This window comes from Ursus americanus, chromosome 2 (genome assembly GCF_024610735.1).
Source record: "Ursus americanus isolate L20-20 chromosome 2, mUrsAme1.1.p, whole genome shotgun sequence".
NCBI lineage: Eukaryota > Metazoa > Chordata > Mammalia > Carnivora > Ursidae > Ursus > Ursus americanus.
The window spans coordinates 98610699-98626205 of record NC_142128.1 but is presented as its reverse complement, the minus strand read 5'-3'; the positions used below and the strand labels follow the sequence as shown (position 1 = coordinate 98626205).

Here is a 15507-nt window from a genome sequence, read left to right as displayed (position 1 = left end):
GACTCATTGGTGCTTCTGGGTTGCCTGCTTCTTCCACTCCAGGTCCGGAGTGCGTGCGGTTAGAACGGAAACCCAGGGCATTCGCTCTATACAGTTCCTTGGGTCCTGAGCCTGTGGCCCATCCGCCTTCTCTCCACGTTGAGTCTTCTCATATTTGTTTCATAGATGATCTTCAGGGTATATGTGTATCTGGGAAAATACAGTTATTTATTTATTCTATGAGGTAGAGGGAACATTCCTCAATTTCATAACCATTTATGAAAAGCCCACAGTGAATATCATTCTCAATGGGGAAAAGCTGAGAGCCTTTCCCTTAAGATCAGGAACACAACAAGGATGGCCACTCTCACCGCTATTGTTCAACATAGTACTCGAAGTCCTAGCAGCAGCAATCAGACAACAAAAATAAATAAAATGTATCCAAATTGGCAAAGAAGTCAAACTCTTTCTCTTCGCAGATGACATGATACTTTATGTGGAAAACCCAAAAGGCTCCACCCCAAAATTACCACAACTCATACAGCAATTCAGTAATGTGGCAGGATACAAAATTGATGCACAGAAATCAGTTGCTTTCCTATACACTAACAATGTAACTATAGAAAGAGAAATTTAGGGAATAGATTCCATTTACAATAGCACAAAAACCAAAGATACCTTGGAATAAACCTAACCAAAGAGGTAAAGGAACTATACTCTAGAAACCACAGAACACTTATGAAAAATTGACACAAAAAGATGGAAAAACATTCCATGCTCATGGAACGGAAGAATAAATATTGTTAAAATGTCTACCCTACCCAGAGCAATCTATACTTTTAATGCCATCCTGATCAAAATACCAATGGCATTTTTCAAAGTGCTGAAACAAACAATCCTAAAATTTGTATGGAACCAGAAAAGACCCCGAATCGCCAAGGAAACTTTGAAAAGAAAAATAAACCTGGGGGCATCATGTTGCCTGATTTCAAGCTATATTACAAAGCTGTGATCACCAAGACAGCATGGTACTGGCAAAAAAACAGACACATAGATCAATGAAACAGAATGGAGAGCCCAGAAATCAACCCTCAACTCTATGCTCAACTAATCTTTGACAAAGAAGGAAAGAATATCCAATGGAAAAAAGACAGTCTCTTCAATAAATGGTGCTGGGAAAATAGGACAGCCACATGCAGAAGAATGAAGCTGGACCATTCTCTTACACCATACACAAAGATAAACTCTAAATGGATGAGACTTCAATGTGAGACAGGAATCCATCAACATCCTAGAGGAGAACATAGGCAGTAACCTCTTCGACATTGGCCACAGCAACTTCTTTCAAGACACGCCTCCAAAGGCAAGGGAAACAAAAGTGAAAATGAACTTTTGGGACTTCTTCAAGATCCAAAGCCTCAGCACAGCAAAGGAAACAGTCAACAAAAGAAAGAGGCAGCCCGCAGAATAGGAGAAGATATTTGCAAATGACACTACAGATAAAGGGCTGGTATCCAAGATCTATAAAGAACTTCTCAAACTCAACACCCACAGAACAAATAATCAAGTCAAAAAATGGGCAGAAGACATGAACAGACGTGTTTTGAGCAAAGACGTGAGGGTCCGAGGAGGGTCTCCTTGGGGGAACCCCAGGCAGGGGAAAGACACGAAAGAGGGGGGAGGGTCTGATCCCCACTACATGAGAATATGGGCTCCTGGCCGGCTCAGCCAGTTGAGGGACTGACTCCTGATTTTGGCTCAGGTCAGGATCTCGGGGTTGTGGGGTCGAGCCCCGCCTTGTACTCCGTGTTCAGTGAGGGTCTGTTTGTCCCTTCCCCACTCCCATGCTCTTTCTCTCTCACAAACAAACAAACAAACAAACAAACAAACAAACAAAGATGAGAACGTGACTCTTATGCTGACCTCTGAACAAAATCCCTGGCCAGGTTACCTTTCATGTCATTTAAAAAATCCTAATAAGGGGCGCCTGGGTGGCTCAGTCGTTTAGCGTCTGCCTTCGGCTCAGCGCGTGATCCTGGAGTTCTGGGATCGAGTCCCACATCAGGCTCCTCCGCTAGGAGCCTGCTTCTTTCTCTCCCACTCCCCCTGCTTGTGTTCCCTCTCTCGCTGGCTGTCTCTATCTCTGTCAAATAAATAAATAAAATCTTAAAAAAAATCCTAATAAGACAATTGGGCTTATTCTTTCTCTCCTTTCTAAAGACAAATGTTACATTAGGGGCTTTGAAGAAAACCTGTATAATTTTTTGAGAGAAGCTTTGCGATGTGATGGGTTAAATCCTACTCAGCTTTTGGTTCCTTAATTTGAAAATGTCATGTTCCTGAACCATGCTGAGTCATTCATTCTGGGCTGGTGAGGTCAATTAGACACCATGTGGGTAGACAGATGACATCACCCGCCTCCTTCAGGAGGGACAGAAGAGAAATAGATTGCAATCGAATTTTGTTCCAAAAGACTGGATAGGACTGGCTAAAGAGGGGGAGTGCGCAAAGAATCAGCAGAAAATTCTGGCAAGCTCTTGGATAGCAGGGCTGTGGCAAAGCAGAGAAGCTGCAGTATCACCAAAAACACCTCACAGAACACCAATTCCATGGAGTGATCCAAGGAGAAAAGGGCTCCACGGTTTGTGAGAAACTCTAGGTTAAACAATTAAATATCTTTCTTGCAGGCCTTTTCAGAGCCTTTAGAACTTTCAGGTGCGTTATGAACACCTAAGAGGGGATGAAGTACTAAGAGTTCCCAAATCTACGTGTTTATAGACCCCCCACCCCAACTCACACATTGACACAATCTCTTTTCTTTTTCGGAGATTTCTTGTGACCAGTACCTCAACACCTCACCTTACACTGATTATTTAATCATCCCTCAAAGCATCCCTTTATAATTTTGTAAGTTCTGGGACAGGAAAAGACTTACTACCCAGAACTGCGTCCCGTCCTGTAGACTTTTCTCTAGTTCCTCAACAATGGGCCTGATGTGTGCTTCCAAGATTACTGAAGAGCTAGTATTTTGTGTTTAAATCGAAATTTAAGATTACAAGTCATTTTCTTAAAATGCACAAATTTCTATCCCCAACCCTCTCAGCTCCCCGCACGAATCAATGAACTAGTTCATGAGAGGAAAGTGCAGCTATTTTATATACTTTTTCAAATCAGTGCTCAGCTACAAGGAGATTATAGGGCGCATCCGGTCGCTCGCCTCTGCCTCGTCCCTGCGCAGACCCCTGAGTGCCCCGCTCTCAGCAGCCCTGCGGCCCCGGCCCGTGCGGAGCCTCGCGCGCCCTCCGGTCCAAGAAGCTGCTGGCCAGCGCGCGGGCGTGGTCCCTCCTGGAGGCCCTGGAGATCTTCTGGAACTCCTCGAAGGTGGCGTCTTTCTCCCGGGAGATCTGCTCCATCCTGTGCTCCCTTTTCCTGATGGCCTCCTTGATGCCCTCGATGTGGCATTTCTCCTCTTTCTCGGCTTTCAGCTTCAGGATGTGATGGTTCTTCTCCCGCAGGACACTGAGCTCATGGATGTGCTGCACCTTGTCCCCGATGTTCCTCTGGACGCCACTCCTGGCCTGCTGCACCTTCTGCTCGGCCAGCTCGGCCAGCAGCTGCTTGTGCGCGCGCGTCCGCGCCTCGGCGGTCTGCGCGCGCCGCCGAGCCTGCTGCACCTGCTCCTGCTGCTTCTGGGCCCTGTCGCTCAGCTCCCGCGGGCGCTCCTTCACCAGGCCCTGCGGCACCTCGTGGGGCCGCTGGGAGCTCTGCTCCAGGGACAGCTTCCTCAGGAGCTCCTCGGCCTTGGCCTGGCAGTCCAGCAGGACCTTCCGGGCCTGGTAGTTGACTAGGGAGCTGAGGTTGGTCTCCTGGACCTTTTTCTGGGTTTCCAGGGTGTGCAGGCTCTTCCGGTGAGAGGCCTGCTCCAGCCTGTCCTGCAGCTGCAGGCAGTCCTGCTCCCGCAGGCCCTGCACCATCCTCTCGGGCTCCTGCAAGAGCAGCTCGAGGCTCTGCCTCCGGGGTGCGGGCGCGGGCGCGGGCGCGGGCGCGGGCGCGGGCTCAGGCTCGGCCACTGCCCGGGCTCCCTGCGGATTCTCCGGCCGCGCCCTGCAAGCGCGATCCGACCTGGGAGCGGTCCTGGCTTGGCCGTCCCGCCGTCGGACGCGCTGCTCCTTCTGTCGCCACTGCTCCTGGCTCTCCTGCAGAAGCAGCTTGCGCTCCCGCTCCAGGGTCAGATGCACCTTCTGGTCCGAGCGCTTCAGCTCCTCCCAGGCCGCCGCCGCCTGCTGCTGCAGCTCCCGCATCTTCTGGGCCTTCTTGAGCCGGGTCAGCACTAGGGCCACGATCTTCTGGTCCCTGGAGGACATGACCGCCTCCTCCAGCTTGCTCTTGAGGATCTGGGTGTGCGGGCTCTGAATTTCTTTGCTAGAGACTGAGGGCTGGGAGAGCTGGCTGGCTAATGACTCCAGCAGATCACTGCCGTCCCTTTTGTGGGCGCACACGGACGCCGACTGAGCCCTGAACTCCTGGGACGGCACGGAAGACTTCTCGGAGAGAGCCGAGGACTGGGACCAGTGACCTGGACCTCTGCACAGCGGCACCGCCCACTGGTCTCCGCTCTGCGCCCTCTCCATCCCGAAGGTCCCGCTCAGCGGGGTGTACGCTCCCTCGGGGTAAGGCGGGGGCGAGTCTCTCTGGGCGGGAGGGCAGTGCTGAGGCCCTCGGTGTTGTAGATGGGGCTGCCGCCGCCAGGCGGGGTTGTGCACGCTGCCTCCGGGCTGAGGCTTGGGCCCGGGCTCGCCCCAGGCGTCCTCCAGGTGCGGGCCGCGGGGCCGGGACCTCCTGGCGCGGTCCGGGGCCCTCGTGGCCACGTCGGTCAGACTGCGGCTTTCCCTTGGCGAGTCGGAGCACCTGCGCCGGCGAGGCCGGGCGGTGGGCGCGCAGCGCGGGTAGGGCCAGGGCGCCACGGCCTCGCTCCCCTCGCCCGGGGTCGCGGCCCCAGAGTCCACGCACTGCTCCGTCCGCGCCCCGGGCCCCCGCAGCCACGCCCCCGACGCGCGCTTCCCGCCCGGGTCCAGGAGGGAGCGCGGGGAGAAGCGGCCCAAGCCCTCCATACTCGCGCCTGGAGTGTGAGCTTGGGTCCCGGCTCCGCGGTGCTGCGCCCCCCCCCCCCCCGCCCTCCGACCCCCGACCCCGGGGTCCGCGCCTGTGACGCTCTGGCCACTTCACAATGCGCCTTGGCCACTGGCCTTCAGGCAGCTGCGCGGCCGGGGTAGGGACTGCAGGAATCAGGGGGCTCCAAAGCTGCCGGTGCACTAGAAGCCACCCCCCCCGCCCCCGTATTTCAGGCAGGGACTGAACTCGCGTTTGTACACCTTCAACTAGCAGGATTTTGAAAAAACCCGCGTGAAGGTGTCACTCCAGAATAGAACGCGAGGGATGGTCGACGTGCCCCGGGGAGGGGGTCGGAGGGCGGGGGGGCCTCCACGTGCGAGTGCCTCCACGATGTGTGCGTGTGCTGAGTGAGCGGCGGGGGAGGCTTCCATTCGCAGGCTTCCCCACCCTTTTGCCGTTTTAAGTTAGCAGGCTGGAGTATGTTTTGTTTACTTTTTTTTTAAACTTTAGAACAGGAAAAAGGCTCGTCTATTTTTTCCCTAGTGTAGCAATTACTGCTTTTGTCAAAATATGAATGTCGTATGCACACTTCAGAAACAGGATCCGCGAGTTGCTGCGCTGAACCCTCATCCATTGCTCTTAGTCCCTTTTATCCAGTTTTGGGAGATTATTTTTCCTTGTGGAGGCTCCTCGGGCTCCGGGGAAAAGCACTGGATATGATCTTGGAGAGGCGTCTGAACGTTCTTGGCCACTCTCCACCTGTGTGGTCTCTGACCTTCTGGAAAAAGGGAATGGAGGAGGGGAGCTGTCCTGAGAGTCAGATAAAGTTATCCCCAAGGTCTTAGCACTTCAATGCCTTAGTAAATGTTATGTTGATGTCCTGCTAAGCCTCAGTTAAGAATTGTAAGGCTTAAATGAATATATGGGTTTACAGAAGTTTCTGCAGATTTCCCAGCTTAAGAAAAGAATGGAATTAGGGTAATTTTAAAAGCAGGTTCTGCCGTGTTCATCCTGTGTTGTGGGTCTTGGCCGAGTTCCTTTGGGGTACAACGGGGAAGCAGTTCTGGGCAATATTCTTCAAATATGGTCACTCCTTAAAGGAAAGGACCCAGCAGGACTCACCCTGTGAGTCACCGGCCTCTTCTTGGAGCTTTGCACCAACCTGGGCAGCCAGGCCCGGTAGGAGTTGATAACATGTCCTTGAGACAAATCTGAGACCTGGCTGGGTTCACGGAGTTCCCCAAAGGTCACTTGGTCCTTGGGAGGGGTTTTCCACGATGCTGACTCTCAGGACACGCACTTGACGTTGGGGCACCCCCTCTGCCCGCCACTCCTAGATGGAGGCCCTAACACCACTTGGGGGTGAGCCTTCGCGAGGTAATCAGGGTCAGAGAATGAGGGTCGGGCCCCCCCGGTGGCATTGGTGTCCGCACAGGAAGAGGAGCATGTGAGGCTGTGGCGGGGAGGTGGCCGTCTCAGCACCCCCCCCCCCCCCGCGGAACGGGATGGGCTGGCGCTTTGATCTTGGCCTTCCTGGCCTCCAGAACTGGGACCAGTAACTGCTGCTTAAGCCCCAGCCTGTGGTGTTTCGGTGTAGGCACTGGTGTAGCCGCCTGAGCTGCCTGAGATGAAGTGCCTTTAGGAAAGTGATGACTGCATGTCCACCAGAGGGCTGTGGTGGCCCTGTCCTTGCGGCCACGTGGTACAGCCTTGCCGGGGTAGCGGAGCCCTGTCTGGGAGCCTGTCCCGCCTGGGTGGGGGCCCATTCACACACCTGCCCCACAGCTGCTGCCTCCGAGATTTCTATTGGTGCTGCTCACGTCATTGTTAGAAAAATGATTTTGTGATGGCAATTTTTACTAGGAGGTGACTTTTTTAAAAAATCAAATTCAACTTGAAATGGAATAATTTTAAGTCAGGATCTATTTAGGCAAGAAGTGAGTCATGCTGGTACCCACGTGTACTATCTCTCTGTTGGAAATTTCCCTGCCTGGAAACCTGGCTGTGGCCAGTACCAGCCACTAGCAGTCACAGCAAAGCAGTGCTGTGGGGGGCACAGCAAGGCGTCCGAGAGCCAGGAGCCCTGCCCTAGCCAGCGCTGCAACCCACAGAGTCCCTCGACTGGATGCTTCTCCCGCCGTTCTGGCTGCTTCATCCCTGCAGGAGAGCATCCGTGCATCTCAGCTCCAAACGTCACTGGAAAGAGGGAGTTCAGTCCAGTAAACACTGTGCTTCGTTCTGTAAAGCAAAGTGAGTTAATCCACGCTTACGGCGGTGTCTGGCATGTCGCTGCTGCCTTAAAAATAGAAACCACTAGAATCATCATTATTATGATGCCAAGAGCAGTAAGACCGTAGCTGTGGAGGGCTGAATGGAAAGACCCAAGTACAGAGCAGAGGCAGGCCAAGAGCCCAAGGACTCAAATTCCCAATTCAGGGCTCTTGGCCCATTGCTTCCCCCTGAGGGCTCTCGGAATTCCTGGTGGAGCCCAGGATGGCTCTCGCCTCTGTTGCTGAGTGAATAAAGGACACAGTCTTAACCTCATCATGGCACAGGGTTAGAGGGTCATCTGGGCAGCCGGGATCCCACCGGACGGGGACGGGCAGGAGTTCACAGCAGGCAGAAGCCGCAGGAACGCCCGGCTCATCGGGGTCACGTGTGTGCTGTTGGGGGGAGGGGGTGCTGGGGGAGCGCGTGCAGGTGATGACACCAGGAGTGTGGCTGTGCCCGGCTTCCACGGGGCCTTCCACGCCCGGCCGGCGAGCCGAGCTTCCCCAACCCGCTCCAGGATCGCCGGTAGCTGCCGTGGGCCCCAGGCCGCTGGGTGGCTTTGGCAGCCCAGAGGCCTCTGTCCCTGCGCCTCTGCCCCCAGAGCAGCTCACGCTTTCCCTGCTTTATATCCTGGGGCTCTCGGTGACACCTCATTGAGGAGAATTGGGGTTCTGCTTATAGAAAGGGCTGGAAATCCACTGTGTAGACAATGGGGAGGAGCCCATAAGTGTCTTGAAACTGAAAGAAGTGATCTGAGTGGGTCTATATTTTACAACTCAGCCTGGCAGCAGTGGGGAGGGCAAGCTGGGAGAAGGAAGGGGGATTGGAGAGGGGCCAGCGAGGAGATGGGTTCAGTAATCCAGGTGAGCAAGAAGGAAGGTGAACCCGGACAGGGGTCAGGGGAGAGGAGGGACTGGGTCAGAGGTCGAGGGACCGGGACCTGAGGGTGGATTCCTCCCGGACACGCCTGGGCAGGACTGAGTGGCAGTGACAGGCTCCGTGGAGGTGACCTTGGGAGCAGCAGTCTTGGTGGTGAGATGCAGGTGAGCCCCACAACATGGAACTGGAAGGGAATGCCTGGAAGGGAAACGTTTCCTCTGAGGGCTGCCAAGGAGGCTTGGAGCACAGCACAGGAGGGCAGGCTTTGGATGAAGCCCCCGGGGAGACCACGGGCTCCTCCCTGGAGCAGATGGAAGAGATTGTATTGTGAGTGCGAAGCTGCCAGGCATTCCCTCGATACCGGGAACAATCGACCTTCTTTTTATTTGGCAGAAAAATCCTCAGTGCGGTTCACTGGTGGTCCCAGAATTTGGGCCTTCTGCCAAATAAAGATGTGGGCCTCTTTTTTTCATTTGTCAGAGTTCTGGAAAATACGCCAAACGTGCTCAGACCACACAATTCAAATTAATCTCTGAAATGGGAGTATGCTCTGCGCCCTCCTGGGAAGCTGGCTCTGGCCACGTCAAGGTCCGTCTCAGCAAAGCTCCTGGTTCTCGGAGATGGTTGGAGGTGGTTCCAACTGTCAGGTGTTCTAGAACGTACACTGGAGTCCACAAACTGACGGTGAAAGGGTAGATAAACTATCTCAACACCTTTTTTTATACCGGGTACTTGCGATGCAATTTTGAACACAAAAATGGACCAAAGAAAATATATTATCAAAGTTAATTTCACACGTTGCTTGTTTTAATGTGGCTGCTAGTAAATTTAAAATTGTCCCTGTATGTAATATATATCGTGGTATATTTCTATCGGATTGCTCTGAGATCACCTTTTCTAAGAAGATGATATTTGGGTCAAAGGTGTTTTTCTCAATGACTGGAGGGTAGGGTAAATGATGAGTTTTCCAAATGCAGCTTTGGAGCAGTTTCACAGGAATTCAGCCCTTCATGCCCGCCCCACGTTTTCCTCACCTCACCCAGGAAAACAAATGCCCCAAAGTAACCGTTTCTGCAAACAGTGCAGAGCCACTCTGTACGCGTGCACGCGAGACACGGACGCGCTAACAACGCCGGACCCACCAAACAGTAACGAAGAAACAGTGTCATGTGAGCACCCAGGGCAGTACACGGAAACCTCAGGCTCACGCCGAACGAAGAATGAAAATTGTAGCCTGTAAACTTCTTTCTTTAAAAAAAGAAAATCGTGGGGTAAGAGCCTGGCACTATGAAAGTCAGGTTTCCAAGGAGACCAGCACTTACCCACGATGGGAACATTCCACGTGTGAGCTTCTGTGTGGAAGGAGGTCGCCGCAGGCGGAGCGCGTGCGGGACCCGAGCAGCCGCCCCGCGGGTGGGACTGGCCTCTGCCGGGGCACAGACGGGGCGCCCCGAGGCGGCGGAGGGAGGACCGGACCCGGCGCTGCAGAATCGAGTCTGGACCAGAGGGCAGGAGAGGATTTTAGACGTTCGAGGTTGAGCGGCATCCTAGGATTTTGATGTGTTTCACATTTGTCACCTTCATGCAGTTAAGAGCAGGAGATGGTAATTAGCCAATTCTTGTGAAGAAAAGGAGTCAAAATAGTACTTCCAGAGCTGACGGTGACCCAGACACACAAAATGGTACAGTTACTTATTTATGAAATCTTATTACAAAGATTTTGTAATGCTAAACGTAGGGAGGGTTTTTTCCAGGAGAAACTTGAGGGGGAAGAGCTGCACATCATAACGTTCCCGATTTGGGGTCACTTTTCATCCTCAACATTTTGTTGAGTATTTTCTGAGAAGAACGGGCTTTGTTAAAACTTAAAAAAAAGCATGGAGTTTTTAAAGTCTGTCTTTCCCTCTCTGGTTGGTTAAAATTGAGCCTGGGGTCTTTCTCTTCAAAGGAAATGTGTTCTTCAGAAAGCTCGGAGCCAGGGAGGATCGCTCTGCCACGGGGGTCTGGCCCGAGGGGTCTGCTGAATGTGTGTGTAGGTAACACGCCGTGCACGTGAGCCCTTTGCCGGAGTCATCAGCTGGGTGGCAACCTCAGCGCCCCACAATTCCAGCCTCGGCGTCTGCACGTAGAGCTGCGGCAGGGTCTCGGCCACGCGGCTGTCTGCAGGAAGTGGACAGAGGCAGCTTGGTCTACTCTCTGCACGGCCACCGTTCGGGGCAATATCAGTAACTGTCCTCTCCACATGGAACGGGGCTCCTTCTTCAAGTCTTGGTCCCGGGGAAGCCTTCCCTGACCTCCCCGACCAGATGGACAGCCCCCCACCCCCGAGGACTCTCGAAGCCCCGCGAAAGCACCTGCCCCTGTCCTTGGTGGTATGGGTCCACTGCAGGGCTACACGTGGGGGCTCCGTGAATTTTTTTTTTTTTTAAGATTTTATTTATTTATTTGACAGAGGTAGAGACAGCCAGCGAGAGAGGGAACACAAGCAGGGGGAGTGGGAGAGGAAGAAGCAGGCTCATAGGGGAGGAGCCTGATGTGGGGCTGGATCCCATGACGCCAGGATCACGCCCTGAGCCAAAGGCAGAGGCTTAACGACTGCGCCACCCAGGCGCCCCGGGCTCCGTGAATATTAACCAAGTTGTCTGCCAGGAAGTTCCCTGAGAGAGTGGACACGCTTGCTTTCGTCACCATCACTCACTGAAGTATGTCCAGGGCCTGCCTTGGCCACACTGGTTGTGTTTCTGTGAAAAGACACACTCCTTCATTCATTCAGCTGATAATCATTTATTAGCCCTGCCCTTGGCATAATCAAGATTAAGACCTAGTTCCTGCTCTCTGTCCACTTCGATATGCCCAGTGGACAGCAGCAATTGCCAGGAGAAAGGTCCTGAAACAGCGGGGACGTCCCGGGTAAAGGAAATCCCTTCTGGGTTGGAGGCATGGGGAACGGGGTGAGTTACTGCCAGTCTCCCTCCGTGGAAGGTGAGCTCTGGGGGGACTGGCGTCATTGCTTTGTTCCGTCCTGGACCCCCAGGGCCTTCAGCAGCACTCCGTCACACTAGGATGGAACACGTCTTTGCGGACCGAAGAAACAGACTGCGTGTGCAAGGGCTGCAGGGTTAGGTCACAGCCGAGCTGAATGAGTGCTGGGCGGATGTCGGGTCAGTGACCCCACGGGACAGGAAGCACTCCTTCCTGAGGGCCGTGTTCGTGCCACGCTGACAGTGGCTTTAAAGGGAAGAGTCTTACAGAAACCAGGAGACCAGGCGGTGATAGATGAGATGAAATAAAAGAGTCAGGAAAATAGCATTTTTAATGTAATTAACCACTGGAAGTCTTTCTGAAGGCACAGCTTACCCTACCTGGTCCGCGAGACAGGGAAGATTTGATGGCAGGGCGCGAGGTCGAGAAACCACCTCGTGAGCTGTGCAGTATTTGATGTAATCCAAGAACCCGGTGTTGCTATCCAGAGGTCAAAGTTCAACCTAACTGCAAATGTATCCAATTCGGAATCAAACAGAAAGGCGAAATGCCCAGAGGACATTTCTGCCGCTGCTGCCCACCCCTGACCCCACCCCTGTGATCTAAATTTAACACTGAAATGATGTTCTTCGTATCGGGTATTTATGCCGGGCTCCCAAGTGGCAGCGGTCTTTGTGTGTTGAGATGACTCGGGGCTTGTTTGGGTGAGAATCCCACGGGACGCAGAACTCATTGCTGGGGAAAGAACCAAAAGCAAGAGAGCGTGATGGGCCTCACCCTGAAGGAGGCTGCGCGAGAGCAGGAGAACCAGAAATGAGGAAGGGGGTGGGGAGGGGGAGAAAAGCAAAGAAACACGTGAGTTCACATTAATTCACAGCCTTTCTGCAGAGCCTGCTCATTGCCCACTGACACCTGAGTTTTCCTTCTCTTCCAGAAACTTGTCCCCGGGGCTGCCTCTCCCAGGTCCCTATGCATCTGTGTGGGACCCCGTGACTCGTTGGCCAGTGGAATGTGAGCACAATAGATGGGGGCCACTTGTAAGCATGGCCCGCACGCCTCACCCTCCTTCCTATGGGCTGATGTAAAAATGTTTTGATCGCGCTCTCTTGACCCAGTTTTGGGAAGCTGCCCTTCTCGAGCAGTGGATTCAATCCACACCCCTAACTGCTTCCCTCGCTGAGCACCCACACTCTGGGGCGCTATGCACTGGCTCTCATTGGACCAGGTGTAACCCCTAGGTCCCAGAGCCTCAAAAATTATTCAGATGAACTGATCCATGGGAGCCCATGGGATCCAGCTAACTGCGTCCCACCTGCCAGACATTAGCCGCAGGCTGGAACTCCTGCTTGTTGGGACTCTGCCCCTGGGGACAACCCCCCGTGTGGCCCTGCCTGACAACCTTCTCTCGTCTGGAGCTCAAAGTAGCAGAGAATTCCGCCCTTCGTTGACCTGAGCGTCACTTGTGTTGGGTCCTGCCACCGTCGAGTCTTATAAGGCAGCTGAAGACCAGAGGCTCCGGAAAGTCATGAGCTGCAGACAGCAAAGTGGCTTTGTGCCTGTGCCCCTGAGTGACCGCATGGAGCAGCCCGACTTCAGCTCCGCAGTCCCTGTGCTGCACATTCCCGCCCCAGGCTGGCCGGGAGAGAGCGAGCCGCTTCTGTGGCACTGGACCCGTCTTCTCTCAGCTCGTCCGTTAGGGAGACATCAATTAGATGGAGACCTAACTCCCGCCTCGGGTCTGCAGGGCTCCCCCGAGTGCCTTCCCCTGAAGCAGGCTGTTCCCAATTTCCCACCATCACAGGATATCTGCCGTGGACGTGTCTGGAACACTTACCAGGTACGGGACATGCCTCAGTTGCTTCCCAGGTGTGATCCTCTTCATTTACCTCCCGGGGCTCCTTCCAGGAGGGACAGTGAGCGTGCAGCCGAGGCTCGGTCTGCCCCCCTCCGAGGTGCATGCAAGCTTCAAGGGTGCCCAGGCTATGTTGCCGTTCCCTGTGTTCAGACGCGCAGACAAGAAAATGACTGTCAGGAAGGAAAAAGATTGTCACACTCATGGTTCCCTAGAAACAGGAGGCACGAAAGTCTTGAGGGGCACACAGGGAAGCCCCAGGTGGCCGGGAGGCAGGAGAAGCCGGGGGCGGGGGCTGAGTGTGGGAGCCAGGGTGGTGGGATGTGTGGGCTCTGGTTTACTACGTCCAGGACTCGGCTGGCCCCGGGAGGGGCTGTGTCTCCAGGGTCAGCAAGCACCCTGTGTCCATGCAGCAGAACACAGAAAACAAAGACATGGTTAATATGTAGCAACTTACACTCCTTCCCTTTTCCCTGCGTTGTCACTAAACACCCGGTATCGTCACACTTGTATTTGTAGTCCACGTGACAGGTGAAACTGTCTGCTGTCGTCACTGGCGTGCTCCGATGGATTAATGATGCTGCGTGCTTTTCACGTATCTGCGGGCCAGCAGGGAACAGTCCCTTCCTGGCTCCCCCTCCACAGACCCCAGTCACAAGCCGCATTCCCCCACATGCCTCGCTAAGCCTCCTCCCTGCAGCTCTGTGCTTCTCAAAGTTTTCCGGGTGCTTCCCAACCTGGTTTCTCCATTCTGCCCTTGGTCTCTGGCCCCACCCTCCCTCCTGGTCTTTGCAGGGGCTGTTCTCTGTGCCTGGGACCCTCCCTGCACCTCCTCTGCCCTTCCTCCTCCCCGCACCCACACACACTTATATGACATCCTGGGTCGGGTTGTCTCCAGGGTCCTATGTGACTTCCAGTCTTACATCTGTCCCATGACACTAAGTGCAGATTTATTTCTCAGCTCTTCCCGCAGACTCGTTGAAGACAGAGACTGTCTCCTCCCCTCCGGTAACCTCCATTCCTAGCACGGTGACTGGAACGTGTCGGTACCCAATAGGACACACTGCATGGCAGCAGAGTGAGCGAGAGGTGACTGGGCACACTCATCCTGTTCCCCACCCTGGGCTGTAGCTCTTCTCCTCTCGGAGGGCGCATCAGATGCTTTGAAAATTCTAGATCTGTGTTCAGGCGTGGCATCCGTGCAAAGCTAGGCTAATGTTCTAGCATGCTCTGAGCTCTTAACAGTAACTAAGTAATTCAGAAAGACCAGTCCTGATTACTCTGTTCCCAGCTTTGTGCTCAGCCATTGGTGGACCAAACAGGTGAGCACTGTTCTTGCCTGAGGACTTGAGATCTAGTCAGAGGCATGGGCAGGCCTTGGTCACAGTCTGTGCCACGCGCAGTCGTGGGGGGATGGATGGAAGATGGGTGTTGGGAAACTGGCGGTCTGTCTCATGTTCTGTGTGGGAAGTGCTTGGTGGAGGTGAGAGCCCCGGAGCTCTGAGAGGATGCAGGAAGGAGGCAGAAGGGACCGCAGGGCACAGAGTGGTGGCGTCGCCCCAATGCTGGACATCAGCTCTTGCAGCCGCTTCCTATTCAAGATCCCTGGTCACAGACCTCCCATGGCTTCTCTTCCCACTCTGAGTAGAAGCTGGATCATCGCCAAGGCCTCTGAGGTCCCCTCGGCCAGGCGACTTCTCGACCTCAGGCCCCTGGGCTCCCCATCACCCACCTGATCCAGCCCCCCCAATGTCCCTCCTGTTTCCTGCCTGGAAATTCTTTCCCCTCAGAAAACTGTATGGCTCACTCCTTTACCTCCTCTAGGGCTTTCCTTGAAAGCCCCCCACCCCCGTGAGGGCTCCCCCGTTTACTTTATTTAAAAAATCCCACCTCTTGCCTTGCACAGAACATGGGATGGACTGGAAGCTCCCCCCTGACCACTCCAGGCTTCTTCTTCTTCTTTCTGGTCATCCACTAAAGACGACATTCCCAGCTCCCCTTGTAACCAGGTACAGCTGCGTGACCAGGTTCCCGCGAGTGATTTCGGTAACTTCTCCTCACTCACCTGAAAGGAAATGTTTGCCTTAGGTTTCCCTTCTTGACCATTTTCCCTCAGTCTGGACCCTGGATGTGCCAGTGACCTGGCTTCAACTATATGTGAGAAGATGTTATCTTAGGGGAGGGCAGAGCCACAATGCAGAAGGCATGCGGGTCCCTGAGTGACTCTTTGGAGCAGAGACGCTGAGAGGAGTAACGTCCTAAGTTGCCGTGAACGGGATCGCTCTGTTTCCACGACTTAGCCTGGACTTGACCTTCGCCTCTCCTCCACGCATTCCCTGGTTTATTATTTATATTTATTATGTATCTATCGTATTATATATTCATTGTTCTGCCTAGCATCTAAGAGACCCAGTGCTTTCCTTCGTCGGCTC

General features: G+C 54.0%; 1 protein-coding gene across 1 annotated transcript; it reads right to left on the bottom strand.

The window, feature by feature from the left end:
* Positions 1-3236: 3236 nt before the first annotated feature.
* On the bottom strand, positions 3237-5090 carry CCDC185 (coiled-coil domain containing 185). The gene has a single exon (XM_045795705.2). It carries the CDS (start codon positions 5088-5090, stop codon positions 3237-3239), a length of 1854 nt encoding a protein of 617 aa, XP_045651661.2.
* Between the last annotated feature and the right edge of the window lie 10417 nt (positions 5091-15507).